The sequence below is a fragment of the Falco punctatus genome (assembly GCF_963210335.1).
Source record: "Falco punctatus genome assembly, chromosome: 13".
NCBI lineage: Eukaryota > Metazoa > Chordata > Aves > Falconiformes > Falconidae > Falco > Falco punctatus.
Genome location: NC_137593.1, coordinates 20,945,517 through 20,966,232, shown reverse-complemented (window position 1 = coordinate 20,966,232; position 20,716 = coordinate 20,945,517). Strand labels below are relative to the sequence as shown.

General features: G+C 41.5%; 1 protein-coding gene across 2 annotated transcripts in view; it reads right to left on the bottom strand.

Moving 5' to 3' along the window:
* Positions 1 to 20,716, bottom strand: part of EPHA4 (EPH receptor A4) — a 131,337-nt gene that overhangs the window by 9,831 nt on the left and 100,790 nt on the right. For both annotated transcript variants that reach the window (XR_013931638.1, XM_080409020.1), the window contains exons 7-15: positions 19,622 to 19,781; positions 18,430 to 18,541; positions 13,134 to 13,192; positions 12,235 to 12,348; positions 11,869 to 12,054; positions 7,767 to 7,828; positions 6,955 to 7,164; positions 4,280 to 4,429; positions 1,666 to 1,859 (exon numbers count right to left, since the gene is read on the bottom strand). Coding sequence is in view for 1 of the 2 variants with exons in the window: in XM_080409020.1 (XP_080265146.1) it covers positions 1,666 to 1,859; positions 4,280 to 4,429; positions 6,955 to 7,164; positions 7,767 to 7,828; positions 11,869 to 12,054; positions 12,235 to 12,348; positions 13,134 to 13,192; positions 18,430 to 18,541; positions 19,622 to 19,781 (1,247 nt within the window). In the remaining variant the exon portion in view is untranslated. The remainder of the gene's footprint in view (positions 1 to 1,665; positions 1,860 to 4,279; positions 4,430 to 6,954; positions 7,165 to 7,766; positions 7,829 to 11,868; positions 12,055 to 12,234; positions 12,349 to 13,133; positions 13,193 to 18,429; positions 18,542 to 19,621; positions 19,782 to 20,716) is intronic.

The window sequence follows — 20,716 nt, the reverse complement described above, 5'->3', positions numbered from 1 at the left end:
TATCTATCCAACCAAAACAATTATCATTCAGCAATTTATTTGAAAATGCAGAGCATCAAAGATTAGGTGTGCAATAGCATAGTTATGTCTTGCCTAAGGCACCGAGTACGTGCTGGTAATACTTGGTACAACTCTTTTGCTGTACTATCTAACACAAGACCAATGATGGCAACCTAATTATATATAATTATGCTTCACATATAATGTCGTATAAGATATTAATAATATTATACACATATTTGGAAATCATATTCCGAAGAGAAGATAAATAAAGATCTCTAAATAGCCATGAACATGAAATGACCTTGAATAGGCTATTAACTTACACACACACACACAAAATGACCTTGAACAGGCTATTAACTTTTGTAAAATCTATCCATTTTCAAAGAGCACCTGTACATTGGAAAGAAAGCAAAATGGAGGAGTTCATACTGTGATTCTCAAATCAAATTACCACAGCAGACCATATTGTGATTCTCACCATGTAAATTTTTTAAGCCTCAAGGGTGGATACATTTTTGCCAGGCTACCAATGCAATTAGGGAAATCCGGGAGATATGTGGTGATAGTGGCCTTACAGGGTTAATAATCCATCTTCTGATAATGCACATTGTAAGCAAGAGTCACAAAGGAACTTACAGGTTTAAAAATGGAAAAAGCTTTTTTCCAGGATGCTGTTCTGTTGGAAGCTGAAACAGAACCTCTGTTACTCCTTCACTAATTCAAGAAACTTATTTTTGTATTGCCCGATGGATATTTGTGTATCTTCCCATCTACTGAAAAATATTTTCCCATTATCTTCCTCTTTTCTTTTAAGCTCCATCTTTGCTGTAAGCAAATTTACCTGACAAAGCAAAGACATTTGAAAAAAATAGAACAAACCCTGTGTAAAGTAGTAAAGCTCCTATTACTTCAGCAGCGCTTCACCAGCTTAAACAAACTGCTGATCTGTCCCAACAAAGATATTTTGGGCTTACCCTACAACTCTGAGAGTTTCCTTCCTACCATACTTCTTTTGCACATACCAGGTATACCATGCTCAGCAAACCAAAAAAAACAGAAACGTAATGCAGGATCGGTGGAGACATGAAACTGGCTTTCCACAAAATTAAATTCAAATTCACATAAAAATTAATCCACACCTTCCTGATGTCTGCAAGGCGTTGGCTGTAATGCCGTCATACTCATTTGCAAATCCTACACAGATCTAGGGTTTATAAAACTTGGTGATGTATTTTTCCTGCAGAAAACCACATCACTCCTGTTAGCTACGCTGCATTAAGGCTACGCGTTCGAGCCCTTTCACTGGAGGGGAGAGGGAAAAGACGCAGCAAACTTTGAGCTTGCCAGCATCAGAACTTTTCCAGGACGGGCTTAAAGCTGTGCTCTAAACCTGGGTAGTGTTGGTGTGATACAACAGCTCTGCTCACTTGATTTCCTTCTCACAGAGCTAAGAGAGTCTGGGGTGCCTGGCAGGGTTCAGCAGTGTGCCAGCACGACCCCTCTGCTCTCTTGCAGGGTGCAACATCTGCTGTACAGTCTGGCGCTGCAGAGCTGCGGAGCGCGCCTCCAGCCCAGCGCAGAGGTTTAGGTGACTTGCAGGTTTGCCTGTCATCTCCACTGTGCTCCCTCATACATCAGCATTACCAAAGCCCAGCTGACCTGGAGCTCTCGCTGCCTGTCCTCTTCAGGCTGTTGGGGTTGCGGATGAGTTTGTCCAGCATGTTGACGATCTGTCCGAATTTAGGTCTGTCACTGCGTTCCTTCTGCCAGCAGTCTAACATCAGCTGATGGAGAGCAATGGGGCAGTCCATCGGGGGTGGCAGCCGATACCCTTCTTCAATGGCTTTAATAACCTATAAATGGCACAATTAGGAAGACATTAGAGAACATCAGACACTACTCACATCTACCAGCTGAGCATCATTTATCCTAGGGCAATCCAAAGCATGGAAACAAATCCACAATTAAGTGAAACAACATGGAAAATTGCACTCAGACTCAGGCAGTTGGTGGTCTCAGAACTGTCATTGCTCTTCAGCAATTCAAAACTAAAAGGGTACAGCATCCAAAGTAGGCATCGGATACAGCAGGGTAATGTATCACAAAGAGCACGTGGGATACAGGGATGACAAAATAGCCCAGGTTAGAATTAAGCAACTATCCTTGTTGGACAGAGAATTGGAGAAGCAACCGCTCCACAGCAAGTCTTTAATATCTGTCACAGTTTTGGCTTCAATATGTTGAAGATGAAATTTTATCCATCATTTTTAGGATACAGTAGATCACCCCCTTCTCCCTCTCCTCCTGGGATAGCTCATCTCTGCCAGTAATACAGGCCTTGTAGTGAACCTGTTCTCTCACCACTGCATGCTCTGAACCAAGAAATGCAGAGATGGGAATTCTTTGTGCAGCTTTATCAATAAAGTTACACAAGTCCAATGCAGCAGCTTAAGTATGCACTTCATATTTAACAGAAAACAGAAAAACTCACAAGCTAAAGTCATTTCAGGCCCTCCAAAAAGGGCTCCAGGGTTCAGGACTCTGGCGGTTTCTTAGCACTCTCAGGAGAACACAATGTGGCCAGGACTCAATTCTGATTCAACAGGGACATGACCCAGAAGCCTTCAGATCTTAATTAATTTATATGACTTTGCTGGCAGGATTCACCATGAGACTGGAGACCAGGAGTGCACAGAGACTGAACTGCACTAAATTCCGTTCTGGGTTTGTCCAATTAGTGGCTAAAATCCACTGGGAGGACAGGGCGAGGGATACACTTGCACTATTAGCAGCTATTCAGTGACCTCAAACGAAGTGACACTCACTACTCCAGAAAGTACGCAGATCCTTTTGATTTCTCTTGATTCAACAGACGCTGAGAGTAATTTGAAATCCACTTCTGCTTTGTTGTGAAAAGCATTGCTCTCACCGTCGTTAAGGAGGAAAAAAAAAAATGCTATGTCTATGCCATGTGCTAAAAAAGAGAATGCAAAGACGGCACCAGTGGCTTTCAGTGTCCTGTTCAAGCCAGCTTCTTGACATGGTCTAGCACCACACAGTAGCAGAGTACACCAGCCTAACATGCTTGCTCTGCATTTGTTGCACTGAGTTCCACTGTGCTGTGTAAACATGCCTGATATAACCGAGACACATCTGGTGTTTTATTTTCTTGCTAAGTCTTGATGACTTCCTGTTAGCAAAGGAAGGCAAGACTGGGTGCCAGAAGAGACACTTCACATCAGAAGGAAATTAAAATTACATCCCCCGTTTAGATTAAATGCCATCCGCATCTAGACACTCTTTGAAAATGTTCAGCTCTACGTAAGAAAGCAGATGACTTGTAAAATGACTTAACCACTCCCTTGACCATATATTCAGATTAACATTTTCTTCTTCCTTTTTATGTTTGTAAATCCCCTGGGAAAAGAATTATGGATAATCTATGCCTCATTTTCACTGGGATATTTTTTTTTTTCATTTAATAAAAATTCTATTAGCAAAAGCTCTTATTAGCATTATTATTAAATACTCTTCTGGAATAGCAGCCATTGTGCATGCTCCCTCTTGGAATACACTGAAGTAGTCCAGATGGTATGGTTAAACAGGACATGCATAATTTAAGAATGGTCATTTAGGAAAGCTGCTTTTTAATGTCCTCGGGGGGCAGCTATACAATTGTCACAAGGATGCTCTGACGGATAATCAGAAGGGGATTTCATATGTGTTCTTTTAGATATCCTACAAGAAATAAAATCATCTGGAAGAATTACAAGCATGCTGGGGCTTGAAGAATTAACTCCTAACGGGAAGCCCCATTAGACTCAAGTGTTTCCTCTTAAAGACTTTCAATAAAGTTGAGATTTAATATCAACATTCAAATCTGCCTCCTTTTGACAGTATTACCATCTGACAGTTTAAATATATTTGTTCCCTTTCCCCCATTCTTCTTTCTTACTTTAACTGCTCATAATATTTTTCCTAAAATTTAAAAAAAAGGAAAAAAATTACCTGCACAATTTATAGGCCCTACCTTGCGAATCCCCTATCCCCTGACCATAAACCAGGCTTCAAGATCCAAGGAAGTCTTAGTTCCAGAGAGGTTCCCTAAGAAAACAGGAATCTACCACCCATGATATCCTTTGAAAAACGTGGAGTAAATGTCTTGTAACCATATAGCAATTGACACAGAAACACATCAGCAGACATCTAAGGACAGAGATAAAGGTGCAGGGAGAGAGGGAGAAAAAAGGAAGAGGAAGCTCAGAAGACTCACATCTTGATTGGACATATCCCAGTAAGGTCTTTCTCCGTAGGACATCACTTCCCACATAACGATGCCATAGCTCCACACATCACTAGCTGATGTAAATTTACGGTAAGCAATTGCCTCTGGTGCAGTCCACCTGATGGGAATCTTGCCACCCTGTCACAAATAAAAGAAACCACAGGCTGAGTCACTGACCCAGTAATGTGCATGTCTGACACTGTTCTACGCTGCCATTAAAAATACAAAATGGTTCTCTGTAAGCAATTCCAGAATCCTTCTTAAAAAGGCATCCACTTTCTCTTTTGCTTGCCATAAAACTGTCAGATCCAACCAGGAGGCAATGCTGCCCATCTGTTTTCTTCAGTCACAAGGAGGCGAACCAGTAAATGGTTACATGTATTTTTATCAGCCCTCTAAGAGATCTCTGCTTAGGGCTATGCTGAAGCATGAGAACAAGCCAGGGGTTTTACAAAGTATATATTAGAGATTTAGTTGACAAAACAAATAAGTACATGCTGTTAATTACTATTTCCTTGCTTGCCTGTCTGACCTGTTTGGCCTGTTTCAGAAAAATGGGATTATAAATGTTTTGCTTTTCAAAAAGGTGAAATAAAGAGAGGATGAACTGGGAAGATTTATGAATACCGTGGTGTTTCCCATGGGCAATATCCCAACCCCTACCAGAGATGTGAGATGGCAAGCAAGCCTCTGGGCTCTCTCAGTCCCTGTGGGAGGAGCTCAACATCACTCCATGGTGCAAGGCTGCTTTTGATACCTGTTGGAGAGAGCTGCCTCTTGTTGCAATACCTCTTTTTAAACAAATAAAACAACCTGGGCATCTGATTTGGGCCACTGAGGTCCTGCACTGTTTTAAAAGGAACTCACACCATCCTGTTTATCTGATTTTTCCTTAGCTGAGTGATCCCAGGCCAGAGATTTCTTCTTTTGTTTATGCTAATATGCAAGGTGTTTTTAATTGAGCTTTTGGTTTCCTGCAGTTCCATCTGGGGAATGACTTAAGCTGAACAAAGGTTTTAGGGCTTTTTCATTTGCTTTTATGCTTTTTTGATTAAGTTTATTTTGGTAGGTTTTTTGTCAGCAATCTTCTAGATAGTTTTTATCCATAACTGAGGGCAGCATGTGCATGCTTAATGGTTTATTGTTCTAATATCTCTCGCAAGTGTTTAATACAGACTTGTTCCAAAGCCAAGTGAAATCAAAAGGGGTTCTCCTGGCTTCTTTGGGCTTTGCATCAGGCTTTTTTTCAATGCGGTTGTAGCAGTATGTGCCTTGTGTGGCTATAGGATGCTCTCACTTTAATGAGTTAACACTACTAATAGGGAGCAGAACACCTCATTCTCTTAAAAAATGATGCTTTAAAAATTGCATTCTATTGCACCGACTCTGGTTATGAAAGCCTTCTTTCAGACGCAGATGCATGGACATGGTTTATACACGGTTGCTGTTCTAAAACTTGTCAACAAGGTCTTTTTACTTAGCTGCTTGAGCACAGTGGAGTTCATTCAAATTTTCCTGATCCTTCACTACTGATACCAAATGAAGACAATGCACTATAAAGCAAATGTCATCGATTCCCTGCAGTTCACTCTTGAGAGCAAACATAATACTACATCTCCACTCACTAAATTCAAAGGGAAGCTTTTCAATCATTTCTGTCTTGCCCTTGTGTGTTTGGATAAATTTTGATTTCCCTGAATACAGCTTTTCAGACCTCTGCTTCTGCTTCTTCAACTTGCCACCCTCACGAGTGAGAAATACCAAGGCTGGCCAGCATTTAATACTACATGTGTCTATCCTTCCCTGTAATGAACTGTGAATCCATTAAAGGATGAGTGTTGAGATTAAACCGCAAAATCTGAGTGCTGCAGACAAACTCTGCACTAGGGAGAACAGATGGAGAATGGCAGATATTTAAAAACGAAGAAAATAAGCAATTAAAAAAGGAGATTTTATAAACTCCGACTTTTTTTTCTTCGCACACATGTTAATTACAGAGGTATTGGTACAAAGGCTGGTAATGGTTGGGATGTTGTTTTGTGGCCAGAAGTACTTGCATTAGTACTATTCCACATGCAGCATATTAAAATGGCTTTTAGCAAAATTAGTTAACAGTGGGATGCTGAAATATAGATAAAATGAGAAAGAAACAAAAAACAGGAATGAAGGCCTCACACTTTCCCCAGTCCAAATTATTTAGGACAAATTTATGACTAGCTTTGCGATGTGCAAAAGTGGATTTATCTTTTTTTAATTTTTTTTTGGTGGCATATCTAAATTTGCTGCATCAAACCTCAGTGGGACTAGCCACTTGGAAATCATTTTGCATGTCTCTAGAAGTCAGAAGGAATAGAAGCCCAAGCTCTAATTTCTGGCATCAGATTCCTGTCACGCACTCCAGCACGCTGAAGGAACAAGAGGAATACATGGGTCACATCCTCAGAGAAGAAATACTGATGTAGCCACTGATGTAGCAGTAACAGTACATCAATTTACACTAGCTATGGAGTCTGGGCGAATGCTTATTTTTAGGTTGTGATATAGGTTTTCACTTGTGACTGAGATTATTTTAAAACAAACCATTGTCACCTCCCACATAGTCAGACAAACCCAAAATGTAGGAAAGAAAACCAGCCCACTGGACATTTTCTTTCCCTCCTTACCCGTGTGGTGTAAGCTGCTTCAGGGTCATCTTCCAGGACTCGGGACATGCCAAAATCAGACACTTTGCAGACCAGGTTGCTGTTGACTAGTATGTTTCGAGCAGCTAGATCCCGATGCACATAGCTCATGTCAGACAGATACTTCATCCCTGAGCCAATGCCACGAAGCATCCCCACCAACTGGATGACTGTAAATCTGCCATCATTCTTCTGCATATGGGGAAAGGAAGAAAATCACTGAGCATTAAGCTAAAAGCTACATTATTGCCATTGCTGAAATTGGCAAAGAGCATATCTCTGGATCCCCATCTTCTCTCAAATAAAATGCAATGCCGTTTCCTCGCTCTCCTGACTAGTGTCTATAATTCACCAGTAAAGTAAAAACGCAGAGGTTCTGTCACAGCTTCCAGTGATGCAGTATCCAGTTTGCAATGAATCTGGTTTTAATGAGTCTATAGCATTGCAATGCTTTCAAAAACGGAGCAAATCAGAACTCTTCCTGTTAAACATGGATTATTTAAGACCTTGCAATTTTAAACATTACATTGATTCTATATTCTTCCACTTTACATTCATTCTGGTTTTCGGTAGGAGCAACACCAGAAAACAGAATTTCCCAAGTACAAACATAATTTCTTTAAAAATGCTCAATTTTCAGTATCTTTCTGGAAAAAAAAACACCAAAAACAAACAAAAAAACCCCAACAAAACAAAAAAAAACCCACAAACAAACAAAAACCAAACCAAAATGAAAACCAGAAAATGTTTCCCTATATAAAATCTCCTTTGCTTATTATGAAAAAATCACCTACCCTGAGGAAGGCATCCAAGGAGCCATTCTCCATGTACTCAGTTATGATCATTACAGGTTTACCTAGAGTTCGCAGAAAGAAAAACACAATTCCTTGATGAACGCCAATGTTAATGGGATAAAAATGGGTTGCACATGATTTTACTGCCAAGACACCTGGCTTACACAATCTAATTTAATTTTAAAAGCAGCAAGCTTATGCCTCAGCTGTAGGGAGCAAGAGAAGAAATATTATAGGACAGAAACATTTAAAGGGCCCCATCTGGAAGGTTAACCCTTTGGTTGGCTCATTGACAAGGTCTTTAACTAAAGTGGCTACTGTTCTCTAAGGAATATAGGAACTGATAATTGAGAGCTAAGAACCAAAGATCTGTTCAAACTTGACAAAATCTTTAGTGTAATTAAATTGCTTGCAGACTAGAAAGCCTTCCTCTTTCACGATGGAATTTGTGAATATTTTGGTCTCTCTGCCTCTTTTGAAAGATCAACGCTTTAGGCAATTTAGAAGCTGTCAGAAGCTACAAGGTATTCCAAGACAACTGTATTCAAGAATGAAAAAAAAAATACAAGCTGTTCCTCTCAACTTTCTCTGTCCCAAATTTGTATCCCATGTCTCTCGTTATTTATAAATGAGTCAAAGCCATTTGCTTCGCAAAGTCAACCACAGGATAAATGATTCAATGAATTGTATCGCATGTGGGGCATCGTGCTTCAGCAGCGCTCAGCTTTCCACACTGCAATACGGAGAGCCAAGCTGGGCAATCTGAAGAGAAATGTAATGTAATTTTACTGACACGGGGATGCTTTCTAAGCACTCTCCTGCCTAAAACAACAGCAAATACATAAATAATGCTTGGTGTTGTCTTTAAGAGCTTTACAAAGCCATACAACACTGAAACTGAAAACATTTAGGTACATACAAGTAAAAGTATTATTTCACAGTGTTAAATCATGCTGGGTATTCAGCATCTAGACATTTGCAGAAACAAGTCCAATATCATTTCCATTCTAAAAGTGAACAATGGTGGATGTAAAGAAGTGACTTACCAAAGGTTCAGTAGCAAAAGCCCATCCCCAGATAAGCACTGTCTAGCCCACCTGAAGCCAAGGGAGCGTCTGATGATCAGCGCCGGGCTGGCATGGCAACCCTTCCTCCACTTAGGCTTTAGCTACAGGAACTATAGTTTCTCCCTACATTAAAAACTGTGTCCCAGAGGAACTCTGCTTTTGTACTTCCTTGAGCAGGTCAAGGGAACACTATGGGGAAAGAAGGGTTCAATGGACCTGTCACCTATACTGTAGATAGCTCAACTCTGTCTTGGCATCAGAGGTATCAGAACTACTCAGCTTTGTCTTGCTTCAGCCACCAGCAAGTATCTGCTCCAGAACAACCAGCTGTGAAAATCACCCTACCATGAAATGTTACAGCGTTGGAAGTTTCCTTAATCATTACTACCTCAGTGTGTTTTTCACCAAGATGTTTTTCTCTTCATTTCTCGGGGATTTCTGTTTTTGAAGTAACCTTCTTCTTTTTTTATTAGAAAACAATATTCTATAAAGACTGACAGTATTGAAATTTTTCAATTTTCAATGATTTATTTCACTTAGATCACCATCTATGTGCAATACATCATTTACTTCATTCACCATTACTTTTTTCACCTCTTCAGTCCCAAACCACCCTTTGCACACCTTTTACTATTTCTGCTTCTCCTTCCCTTCCCAACTGATATCAGAACTCTTATTATTGTTTTGGTCCCATGCAAATTGGCATGCCTGTGAAATGCCAGTCTGGCAGCTGAACCCCTTCTGATTTGCATGAATGCAGCAGAGAAGTGATGGTATTGCACAAAGCAAACTGGTCTAGATGAAGGGCTTAGTGACCTTGGCCGAGTACTTGCACTCTTAAAGGAAAGTGATGCAATAAAACATAATTCTCCCTCTAATTCACCTTTGCAGGCATTCTTTGGTAGAAAGAGAAAAACTCCAACCGAATCTGCATATGTCACTGTTTCATTTATCCTTTGCAACTGTGACCAGAACCCTTCCACTGAACAAATACAGCTAAATGAGTTTTAATTAACCTTCCTCAATCAAAAGATACTATGTCAACGTAGAAAGGAAGAAGGGGAGACTCTTTCAGTGCATTAACATGTAATTTCATTACTCAGGCACTTCTTTAGCAGGGGAGGGGGATAGAGAGAGGAGAAGTTACCATCAGTGACTCAATTATTAAAGTACTTGACTAGCAGCCAATAATTTATTCATGTTTTTCTGCTGCCTCTCTCAGCCCCCATCTACACCAGTATTTATCTCACATTTTAATTTTCAGTTTATTAAATGCATTCATTTATCACAGCATTCAGAAAACCTATGGAGAAATTGAGATAAATGTCTCCTTAAGTAGCCCTGTTTACCAAACACACCAGCTCCGAGGTAACCAAGCTGGCGTGCTGCAGAAACATCGCAAGCCAGGCAATGAAACGTTCTTGGGTCAGGTTACCACCTCCTCGGTGAAAATTTCAAATCATTTTAATTCAGTGATAACTGCATTATGCAAATGCACCCAGTCATTTATAACTGCTAGAGCTGTAATAGCTCAGGGGGTTCCAGCCTCGGTGGGATTTCAACACAAAGATTCCCCTGTTGCCTTTTACAGAGGTGCTAGAAAAATCACTGTCTGCAGCAAACACGGCGGCCTGACCGCAACCCTCCCTCTTTGTTATGACAAAAACAAAAGGAGAAAAAGAGATGCAGACCTTCAAAATCTAAAGAGAGTACTATCTTTTCATCTCAGTTTTGAGGGAGGCCCTCAGTAAACAATGGTCAAAATTAGTCCAAACCCCTGTTTTCCCCAACAGACTTTGTCTTGAAAAGCAAACAGCCACACGCTCTATGAGCCATTTTCAACAGCTGTGAGAGAAGGCAGTTTAGGAGAGGGCAACACAAATGAGCAAGGGTAGGATTTCCAGAAACACAAGTGGCAGAGTAAGCATCCAGCTCCCACCGACAATTCAGGAGGGACAGGGTTTTTCAATGATATTGATGGCTTTGACAACCCTCTGTGGGAGATACTTTGTTCTTCTAGTAATATTTCTCCTCCATGTCTAATTTTAATTCCTTACACTATTAATATCCTGCATTCATGTTCATCAAGCACACCATCAGCTGCAGAAAATAAGCTTCACAAATCCACCCTTTAACAGAGCTCACAAGATTACTGTCTGCTTGCTTTGCCACCCTGAGCACGAGCCCCTGCATCCAAAGGGTCTTTCAGGATCTGCGATCAGCGCCGGGCTTTGCCAACATGCTACCTAGGGCAGTCAGAGAAGGGGCAGTAACTCCACCATCGCAGCAGCACCTTATCAAGTCCAACCCAAGCACACCTGTCACACAGGTGTATTTTCAGTTCTAGTCTTGAAACAGCATCCAACGAATGCTGTCATTCTTTTTTCTAAGGCAGGGTTCATGGCACAATGAACGCTAACAGACTTAAAAAAACCCCAAACCAAACAAACAAAAAGATCAGCCAGGTAAATTCTGCAGAGTGAAATTATCACACCTGTAAATCAGAGAAAACAAATAAGCAGGTTTCATGCTGAAATAGCTGACTTCATTTCAAAGGCTTGCTCCTTACATCTGTGCTTTACACCTTAAACATATGACTCCATAGTTTTGTTTTGGTATTTTTCCCCCAACCATTTTAAATTCTTTGCTCACCATCTGCTTTTGCCTATCCTGTAACAATCAGCTCGGTCTAGCAAAGATGTGAAAGATGCCTGTTTGGCATAGCAAGAAGGGAGAAAAAAAAAAGTTCACCCCTGCAGTATTAATTCCCCTTACAAAATCTTGTACAAGCTGCCTACAGATAGAGTATCAGTTGAAACCATAAACCCATTTATAGCTGACAACAAGATTAATGACTTGTCCTGCACTGATTTCCTCCTATTAGCTATCAGTGGATCTGTTCCATCTGTCATTTCACAGGAATGAGAGTAAAAAGGGGAGGAAATAAAAAACAAAAAACAACCAGCACACACCACCGCATACTTAATTTCTCAGTGACTTCCAAATTGGCCTTGTCATGAAAATGACCTACTTACATTTAGTAACTACACCTTCCAAGTGAATGATATTGGGGTGGTCAAATTGTCCCATGATGCTGGCCTCGCTCAGGAAGTCTCTCCTTTGTTTATCAGTGTAACCAGCTTTTAGAGTCTTGATAGCAACACAGATCTCTCTTTTTCCTGGTACTTTGAGGCGTCCACTGCATACTTCACCAAATTCCCCTTAAGGAAAAAGGCACAAGAATAAATAGTCATGAACATGAAGCACATGCTTATGTTGTCAAACTGTTATGTCAGTTCATTTGGGGGAACTGTCATGCAAAAATCATAGGATCCCATGTTTCCTAAAAGCAAATTTAGAACTATATTTACAGAAAAAAATGCAAAAGTTCTGGCACTTACCCACACCAATAACTTTTTCAATCTTTATGCAGGAGGCATCAATTTCTTTGGCAAATTCCCTCACAGCTTGGTTTGGATCCTCATATGTAAAAGGATCCACATATGTTCTAACACCTGCAAGGCAGAAATGTTTTATTTGAAGTCACTGATCTACATGCTGCTAAACACAGAACATATGAGACTGAAGCCTTAATGATCTACAACAGCAAAGAGAGTGTACAATAAAAATGTACTGTAAGCCAGGAATGACTGATGAAGGAAGGAAGGTCTTAATGTATTTTTCCCCTGATGCAATTTTTTTAATGTAAACATTTAATATTTCCCAACATTGATGTAAGGAATCAGGCTTTTGCCAATAAATGAACTTCACAAATCACCAACATCACTCAAAGGCCAGTAGCCTGTCTATGGACCTGTGAGACACATCCCATTTCCCTTCTGGGAGCCAAGAAATTCTGAGCTCAGATCCTAGGTTTGGTACCTGGATGACTGAGATGGAACTAACAGTAGGATTCGGTCCTAGAAAAAAAGGCAGCAAAGTTCACATTCCCTTTCCTGCGGGATTGCCTCCAGCCCATCCAGCAACTGTTTTAGCAGAGTATTGTGGGGTAAAGTCATGCCTAGATACCGCTGTCCAAGGACAGATATCTTTCAGCAGAAAGGCACAACGGAAGAATTTGATGAACCTTTCTCCTGCCTGACCCCTCAAAACATTTTACCCCGATACTTCTACTTTGCCTGTTACTAAAGCACATAGTTTCAAAGAAAGATGTTTTCAAGAGAGGAAACCAGAAACATATTCATCTCAAGAGGAATGTCATCCCTTATTTCTCAAGCATCAGAACACGGGACATGTTTTACGAACCACATCAAGAAACCGAAGCACCACTGCCTTTTACCTTGGTTCAAGTGTTTCTCCTCATCTGCCTCTTGCTTAGCCTTACTGTACTTGCTGCGTCTGTCAGAACAAAAAAAAGGCGTTACAGTCAAAATAAATATCTTACTTTGAGACAAGCTCAGTCTTCTCGACCTGCTGAGACTTGAGCTGTTTGCACCTGCCACGACCTGTGCTCGGCAGCTCCCCTACAACAGCCCCTGACACAATATCCATTTACCAGCAGGGTAGGAGACTCCTCAGACTGCTTTAAGTGTTATTGGCATCAACAAAGCATCAAGAGAAACACCAATCTATTTGCATCTTGGCATTTAAAAAAAGAAAAGAAAGCTTGCGTTTTGGCTACTTTTTCTTCAATGTATATTTGCAATTCTGTGCAAAAAGGGGCCAAATTGCTTTTTAGCCCTATCATACAGGGATTTCAATGCTACAACAGAGTGTTTTGGTAGATTGATTTTCAAACATAATTAGGCCAATGCCAACACACTTATTTAACTGCAAATTTAAAACTGGAAACAAGTCTATTAACACAGAAATCAGGATGGCAGCAAAAAAACCCCTATCAAACACGCAGATCCCAAAGATTTTGTTTATTATTTTAATCACTGTATAATTGAAGGGGTAAACAAATCCCAATGGCAGAAGTCCTCTACTAACCTTCTGAGTTAGATACAAGGTAGTATAGCATTTTAATTCTATAGATTACTACTTCTATGCCTATAGACATGATATTGTGTCCAGTTACGTATTTAATTAGTTCAGCTTTAAATGTCACTGGATAAGAAAAGTTAATGCAAAAGGTTAGCTTGTTAGGGAAGATACTGAGGATTCAGCTCAGCCAAACGCATACTGGGACTTGAAGTTCCCCAGCATCTAACAGTACGTAGATGCAGAGATTTGGTTTGGGCTTTTAGCCATCAGTTCAGAACCAGGTGTAAGAACAGACACTGCCGAAGAGAAGGGCTTGGTTGCTTCCTCCTGGGTATGCCTGTTCTTACGGCAGTCCAAGTCTCCCAGGCTGTCAGACTCAGGTTAGCTAACTGGGATGGGCTTGGGCTGGAGTGAAGAAGAGGGAAGGCAGAAGGAGAAAGCAAGGCTGGAGAACAGGAGGTAAGATTTGGCACTGCCTGCAACGTGCAACCTGCTGCCTGGAGTGGGGCAGGAGATGACCAGGCCTGCCAGGGACACTGGGGTGAGACTAGGTTAGAAGTCTGGAAACGGTGAGTGGGTAGAGGAAGAAAACAGGAGTGGGTGAGAGAAAGACCTATCTGGAAATTTGAGTTAAAAGAGGTCAAAAACTCACAGATAACGTGAGTTATTCACAGATAAGAAGAAAACGTGGCTGCGAACCTCGCTTGCAGCAAGTCTTCCCGAGTCTCACCATTCCCCTCCCATCAGCAAAACTCATCTGCCCATTAGCACAAAGCACCTCACTTCCCACTCAGTGCCTGGCCTGTGGGGAACGGCAGCTTCCCATCCCGTCAGCGGAAAGGACATTTCCCAGCCTCTGTCTTTGCAGTCTCTTAACGCTGGGTGTTAAACATGCTATGCCAATAACAAAAACTATAAATTAACCATGAAACAGAAGGAGAGGAATATGCCATTTGACATGTGAAGACTACCCGACCTTTGAACCGAGCCTCACGGCTCCCAACATCATCATCATGACTTGTGTTCAGACATAAAAAGCAGGTACACATCTAACCATAAACGGTTGGGAGCTTTTTTTCTTTACGAAAGTCAATTAAACGCAAATGGCTCCAAATCACAAGAGCATTATTAAAAACCACACTGGATCCAAACATCAATTTAAACCATTTATTTGCCCGAGGACTTCCAGCACTGGTATAACAGAGCTGAGTTAAATAAAAGAACTATGCTCTGCTCGCAGTCACTGAACTGAGTAAGGAGGAGGCAGCACAAATCTCACCCAGTGCCATATGGGACCGAGTCAGCTAAGGGGATTGCAGAGATGATTTCAGGTATTATGCAACATCTCTCAGAGGAAAGAAAAAAAAGGAATTTAAAAAAAAAAAAAAGAAAAAGATTCTGCATTTTAAGCAGGACCCCTTCAAATTCATTTTATTAATGCTCAGGCACAGATGGGAAATATGAAACAAACAGGCTTTGCATGAAAGCATTTTGAGTACGAAAAAATGCTCTTTATCTTATTTTTAAGAGTACCAGCACCCTAACAACAGACAAAAAATAACCTCCCCCCCCAAACCAAAAGACATACAAAAAGCAAAGGGAAACAAAGGGATTACTGTTCAAGCAATATAATTGTAGCTTATTAAGTTTAAATAATACCTTCCAAACTAACTACCTACTTCCACTTCTGCCTGTGTCACCCGTTGACCTCTCCCGCCTGGCTGGGGGCAGGCCAGTCCTGCCTGCCATTGTCCCCTGGCACGGGCACCCCTCGGGGGCGGCTCACCTGGGCGGCAGAAGGGAGCCTTTGTCGCAGGTTGGAGCCCCGTAATTACAGGGATTTTGGCGGTGGCGATTAAATAGCCAGCATTCAGGAAAAGAACACAGAAGCTTTCAGGAACCGTGGGGGTCAGAGGCACAGGCAGAGCTACAGGTGGGGGCTGGCGATGAAGAGGAGGTCACAACAGAGGGTATTAGCACGCACTGAGGTGAAACGGCACGGCCCCACCGCCCCCACCGCCTGCCCCCCAAGCAGAGGGGCTGGGCGGCCGCGGCGCTCAGCACCAGGCTGGCAGGGCACCTGCTCCAACGCCACCGGCAGCTGGTGGCCAAAGGCATCCTGCTGTTGACGGAGCAGAAGACAATCCATCAATCAGAAGACTTTCTGACAGAAGCTTTCAGATGCCCAGAGGATTCTGCAGAGCCGCCTTACTCTACCCAAGCCCTCCTAGAACGTGGCTCTTTCTGTTTTACAGTCTCCTAAATCCTTTACAACTCCATTTGAGATATTGTAACTTCACTCGACGTTCCTGCAAGGCAGAGTTTAGAAACACGCTACCTACCGCACTCTGCTCTACAGATACACTCACCTTAACCTCAGTAAGTTTAAACTGACGTGTAGGCAGACTAGTTCTCCCATTAACACAAATGCTGTGGTCACGGGATGGAACCAAACAGTCTGAGCTGCCTGCAGGCAAAGTCCTATGACAAATTCTGTTGTAAAGATGAATTTGGGGATTTGAGCAATGACTTGAAAAAACGTAATGCTAAATGAGTAGCAATAACTCGGGGTTCAAAAGCGGGCACCTACAGCATATGCCCGGTTCCCACGTTTGCCTCACAGATGCAGAGAAGCCACGTCTGTGGGCCAAAGCACGGGTCTGATAGGACAAATATGACTTTCAGGGTCATGGTTAGATTACAAAACCTCCACAGGGGAACTGTATGGACAGAAAAGCTTTTTCTCATCTGAAGTCATTTTGGAACAAAGTATAATTATTTTGCTATTAACTTCTGCTGGCATAGGAACATCATGAAATATCCCAAAAGCCTACACCTCTAAATGACATTGGTAAAGTGGTTAAAATTGTTAGAGTAATAGTGAATATTAAAGTAGATTCTGTTTATTGAGAGCTACTTCCAGCTGCTGGAGAGCTGTGTATTGAGGAAGGCTATTAATTAGCAAGGCACCATGCATTAGTATGCACAGAGCAATTTCGCTGTCCTAGTATTTCATTCATCTTGCCATGTCTTTCCCCTTCCACAGCCTCTCCGAGACCTAGTGGTGCAAAGCTACGGGACACATCTGTACTCATGGCCACCAGGATACTTTTATCTCCCTTCCCACCAGTCCTTGGAGCAGCCTTTTTGTCCCTACCGCCCACCTGCTCTTTGTCCTGCCTTTGTCCAAGCTGAACACTTGTGGGCAGAGATAGCTGCACAGGCGGCCCGAGCGGTGAGGAGCCCGGCCGAGCACGAACCCGCATCAGCGTGTCCGTCAGGTACCTGGCTCCAGGCAGCCTTTCCTTTGACAGCTTTATGGCCGATACTAAAGAGAATCAATATGAGGGCAAGGGGTTGACATTTCATTTTCTAAAAAGTGATCCATTGAGGGCCAATCACCAAGCAGTGTTTATCAGCCTTGAGAAGCGACATTTTTTTATAGGGGGAGGAGAGGAAGGAATCATCTCAAAGCAGCCCGACAGGCTCAATTCTCCAAGGTGGCGACTCATAATTAGAAATCCAATGCATCCTGCTATCAATCCTGCCTTAAATAATAAAGTGATCAATAAAAGCGGAGAGGAGATTAAGTCATCAAGCTCAGTGATGCTATTTTCTGTTGCAATGGCTTTTAATAAACCTGTCTGTCCGCATTACATTTTCGTATGTTCTGCTCTTCTTTCTTCTTGCCAGCATGGAGGCTTCGAGTTGAACACCCACAGAAAGATATAGCAATGCATGCCTACTTTCCAGATACTACAATCATAGTGGCTTAACTGTTCTTTAAGACAATTTAAAGTAAGAGAGCAAATCAAAGAGGAAATTGTGCATATTTACGGCTGATGCCATTAAACTGATCAACAGAGACTGACAAAACATGCACCCCTCAGATCTCAGGCTTCAGGTACAGTAATGACACATCCATTTTTGTCTCAGAATTACACTGAAGCAAAATCATGCTGATCTTTTTAAGTGAGAGTGAACACAAAGATGAAGACAGAAACACTCACACTGTGTTTCTGTACACTGTTCTCCCATTTGCAGGACTGTTCCTGATGCCTGGGTTGAAACTGGGAGAATGAACAAGTACTTGGTAGAAGATTATGGTCTTGCTCTGATGAAATAACCATCGATCCAGTCTGCTGTGCTACTGCATATGATGCTGAATGACTGTGGCCTTCTGTTTTACAGTCATATCCACTCACACTGGAAGGACTAACCCAAAAGACTAATGCAGACTCATACAGACTTACACAAAAATCACAGCCATAGCAGCCTGATGGCTTAGTCCACAACAGTGCAGTTGTTTATTCCCTGCCTATGAGGAGTCAGTCCAAGAAAATCTACTGTACCCATACCCATTAAACTTAACTTCAAATTACACTAACCACAAATCTCTAGCTGGCATGCTTCTCAATGCCAGTTATTGGAATCAGCTTTGCATCTGAAGGGCAAATAGAGCTGGAACTATTGCCATTACATCACATGCTGCTTGGTACTAATGTTGAGAAGATCAAAGCTACATGGGAGAAGGCTTGTAATGCAAATTCACTGTTTATGATGCTAATCAAAGAATTTAGCTTTGTTTGGAGGAGACAAAAAGCTCCCTCATGAAAGAGAGAGAGGGAGAGAGAAGCTTAAGTTCTTACCTCCTGCTGATGACAAAGGCTGCAATGAGAATGACCACAAGAACAACACTGCCAGCCACTGAAACAAGAAGCACTGTGGGATTGGTACCATCGCCAATGATGGGGGAAGGAACTGGAAACAGAAAAGGGAGCATTAGTGTCAGACACCCTCAAAAAATCAACTTTGGTAGCACTCAATGAGGCTTTCTGGCTTGTGAAGGCAGTTTAGAGTAGCACTCAAATCTACTTTCAGGCCTTTACTATATAGTCATTTGACACAATTTTCCAACAGGGTGCTAATGAGCTGAAGACATGATGTTTGATAATGATTTGGGGAACTCCAGTTCACTAGGAACAAGGACTCCCTCTCCTTCTCCCTTTCACTGTTGCTTACAGGGTGTAATGGCTATTTTTTGCCCGCCTTTCTAATTGCTTTCCACTCTTCTTTCCTCCTCTTTTTTCTCTTAGTGGGGCCAGATGATCACTCCCCAAATGATGCAAAGAGAATAAGTTATTTTAAAATGTCTACCCTCTTCCTGATGGATTGATTATTTTCAGCTGTTAACATCCTGAAGAATGCTGCCACTAACTGGCACAACCTTAAATTGATTTAAGCAAACCTGTATGTCCAAAATAGAACAGGCTTGGTCACGTTGCCTTCCTGTCACAGAGAAGCAAACATTTTGGGGACTAAATCTGCACGTTTATTTGAGCAAAGTGAAAAGCTCTACTGACAACGTAATTCGAACATTCTGTCTTTATATGACTGCCTAAGGAAAAGCGCAAATATGTGAGCTGATGTAGGACACCTAACTGATCTATGTCAATACCTTGCAAAGAGGAGTAAGAGGGTTCTATTCTCCTACAAACAAGATATCCCAAACACATGTGCAACACCAACATGTACAGTAAACAAAAAAGGTACATAAATCTATCAAGCACCAATGGCTTCCAAATGTTTATAGGCTGTGTGTCTCCTTATGCCACACCAAAGTACTTCCATTGCTAGAATCTAGAATGTAGCATATCCAAATAGATGTCTCAGGTCAGATTCACGACACCCCTAACAGTCACGTGGCCATGGAAGAACATTTTCCCAGAACAGACACACCATAGACCAAGCAATCAATGGCAAACCCCCAGCATGCAGCTCAGTTACATTTGCCCTCTTTGCTCAAGGAAAAGAAAAAGAAATTGGTGGGCATGTCATTACCTGTGTTCGTTGTGAACTCAAATGGTCCACTGAAGTCTCCATATCCCGCTGCTGTCCTGGCCCGCACGTGAAATACATATGAAGTGAGGGGGTTCAAGCCTTTGATGTCAGTATTCCTGGAGGCTGTCTTCACAATGCGATAGCTGCGCTCGTTTTGGTCCTAACAACAAAAGAACACAGTGGTTGATCAAGTAAAAATGCCTCACTGCACCATGAACCATGGAACCTCACTTCCTTGCCAAAACTGTCATGATGAAAGAAGATGAGTAACAACGATGGAATTCGCAAAATATGTCCCGAGGGCCTTGCTCAATACCCCTAGCACTGTGTGCTGCATGAAGCTCTGAGCAAGCCAAAAAAGGATGATGAGGGCATAGGTATGATGCTTATATATCACTGATTATTTAAGAAATCACACAATTAAATCCTTTGGAAAACTGCCAAGCCTTCAAATAGGATCCTCTTGATGAACAAGCAACATTTTACTCATACGTGCTGGCACTTTATTTTTCTTCCTACCAGCCATGAGCCATATTAAAAAAGAAAAAAAAAATAAGAAAGAAAAGACTTAGAAAATGTCTTCCAGAAAGTTCAATCTTAAAAAAAATTCTATTTTTGGCTGGCAAATCCACCAGAAAATGTTAATAATCTAGCTTCCCTGCAAATCACATGCCTTTTTCTCTGTGTGCTAGGGAAGAAAATAAGTGATTATCTTTATAAAAAATACTAAAAGTACACATGTGCATGTCAGAGAACGAAAGCTTGCACAAGAAGAACAGGTAATCATTCCTTTTTGCAGAGAACCTTCAAAGAAAATAGCTCTTTTCACAGTTCCATACTTGAGAAGTTACTTGTAGGAATAGCATCTCCACCTAACTTGGAAAGTAAGAAGAATCTAATTTTCTTTCCTTATTCTCTATTAAAAGCCATCTTAGCCCACACTATCACTCTGAGTGGAAGCTATCGGCAAACAGATATTATTATTATTATTACTGTTATATACTTCATTATTATACTTCTGTCTGTGAAGTAAATCTAATGTCTCACTTCTGCCCAACATTATTGATTCTCATTATAAATACGCTTGCTACGAAA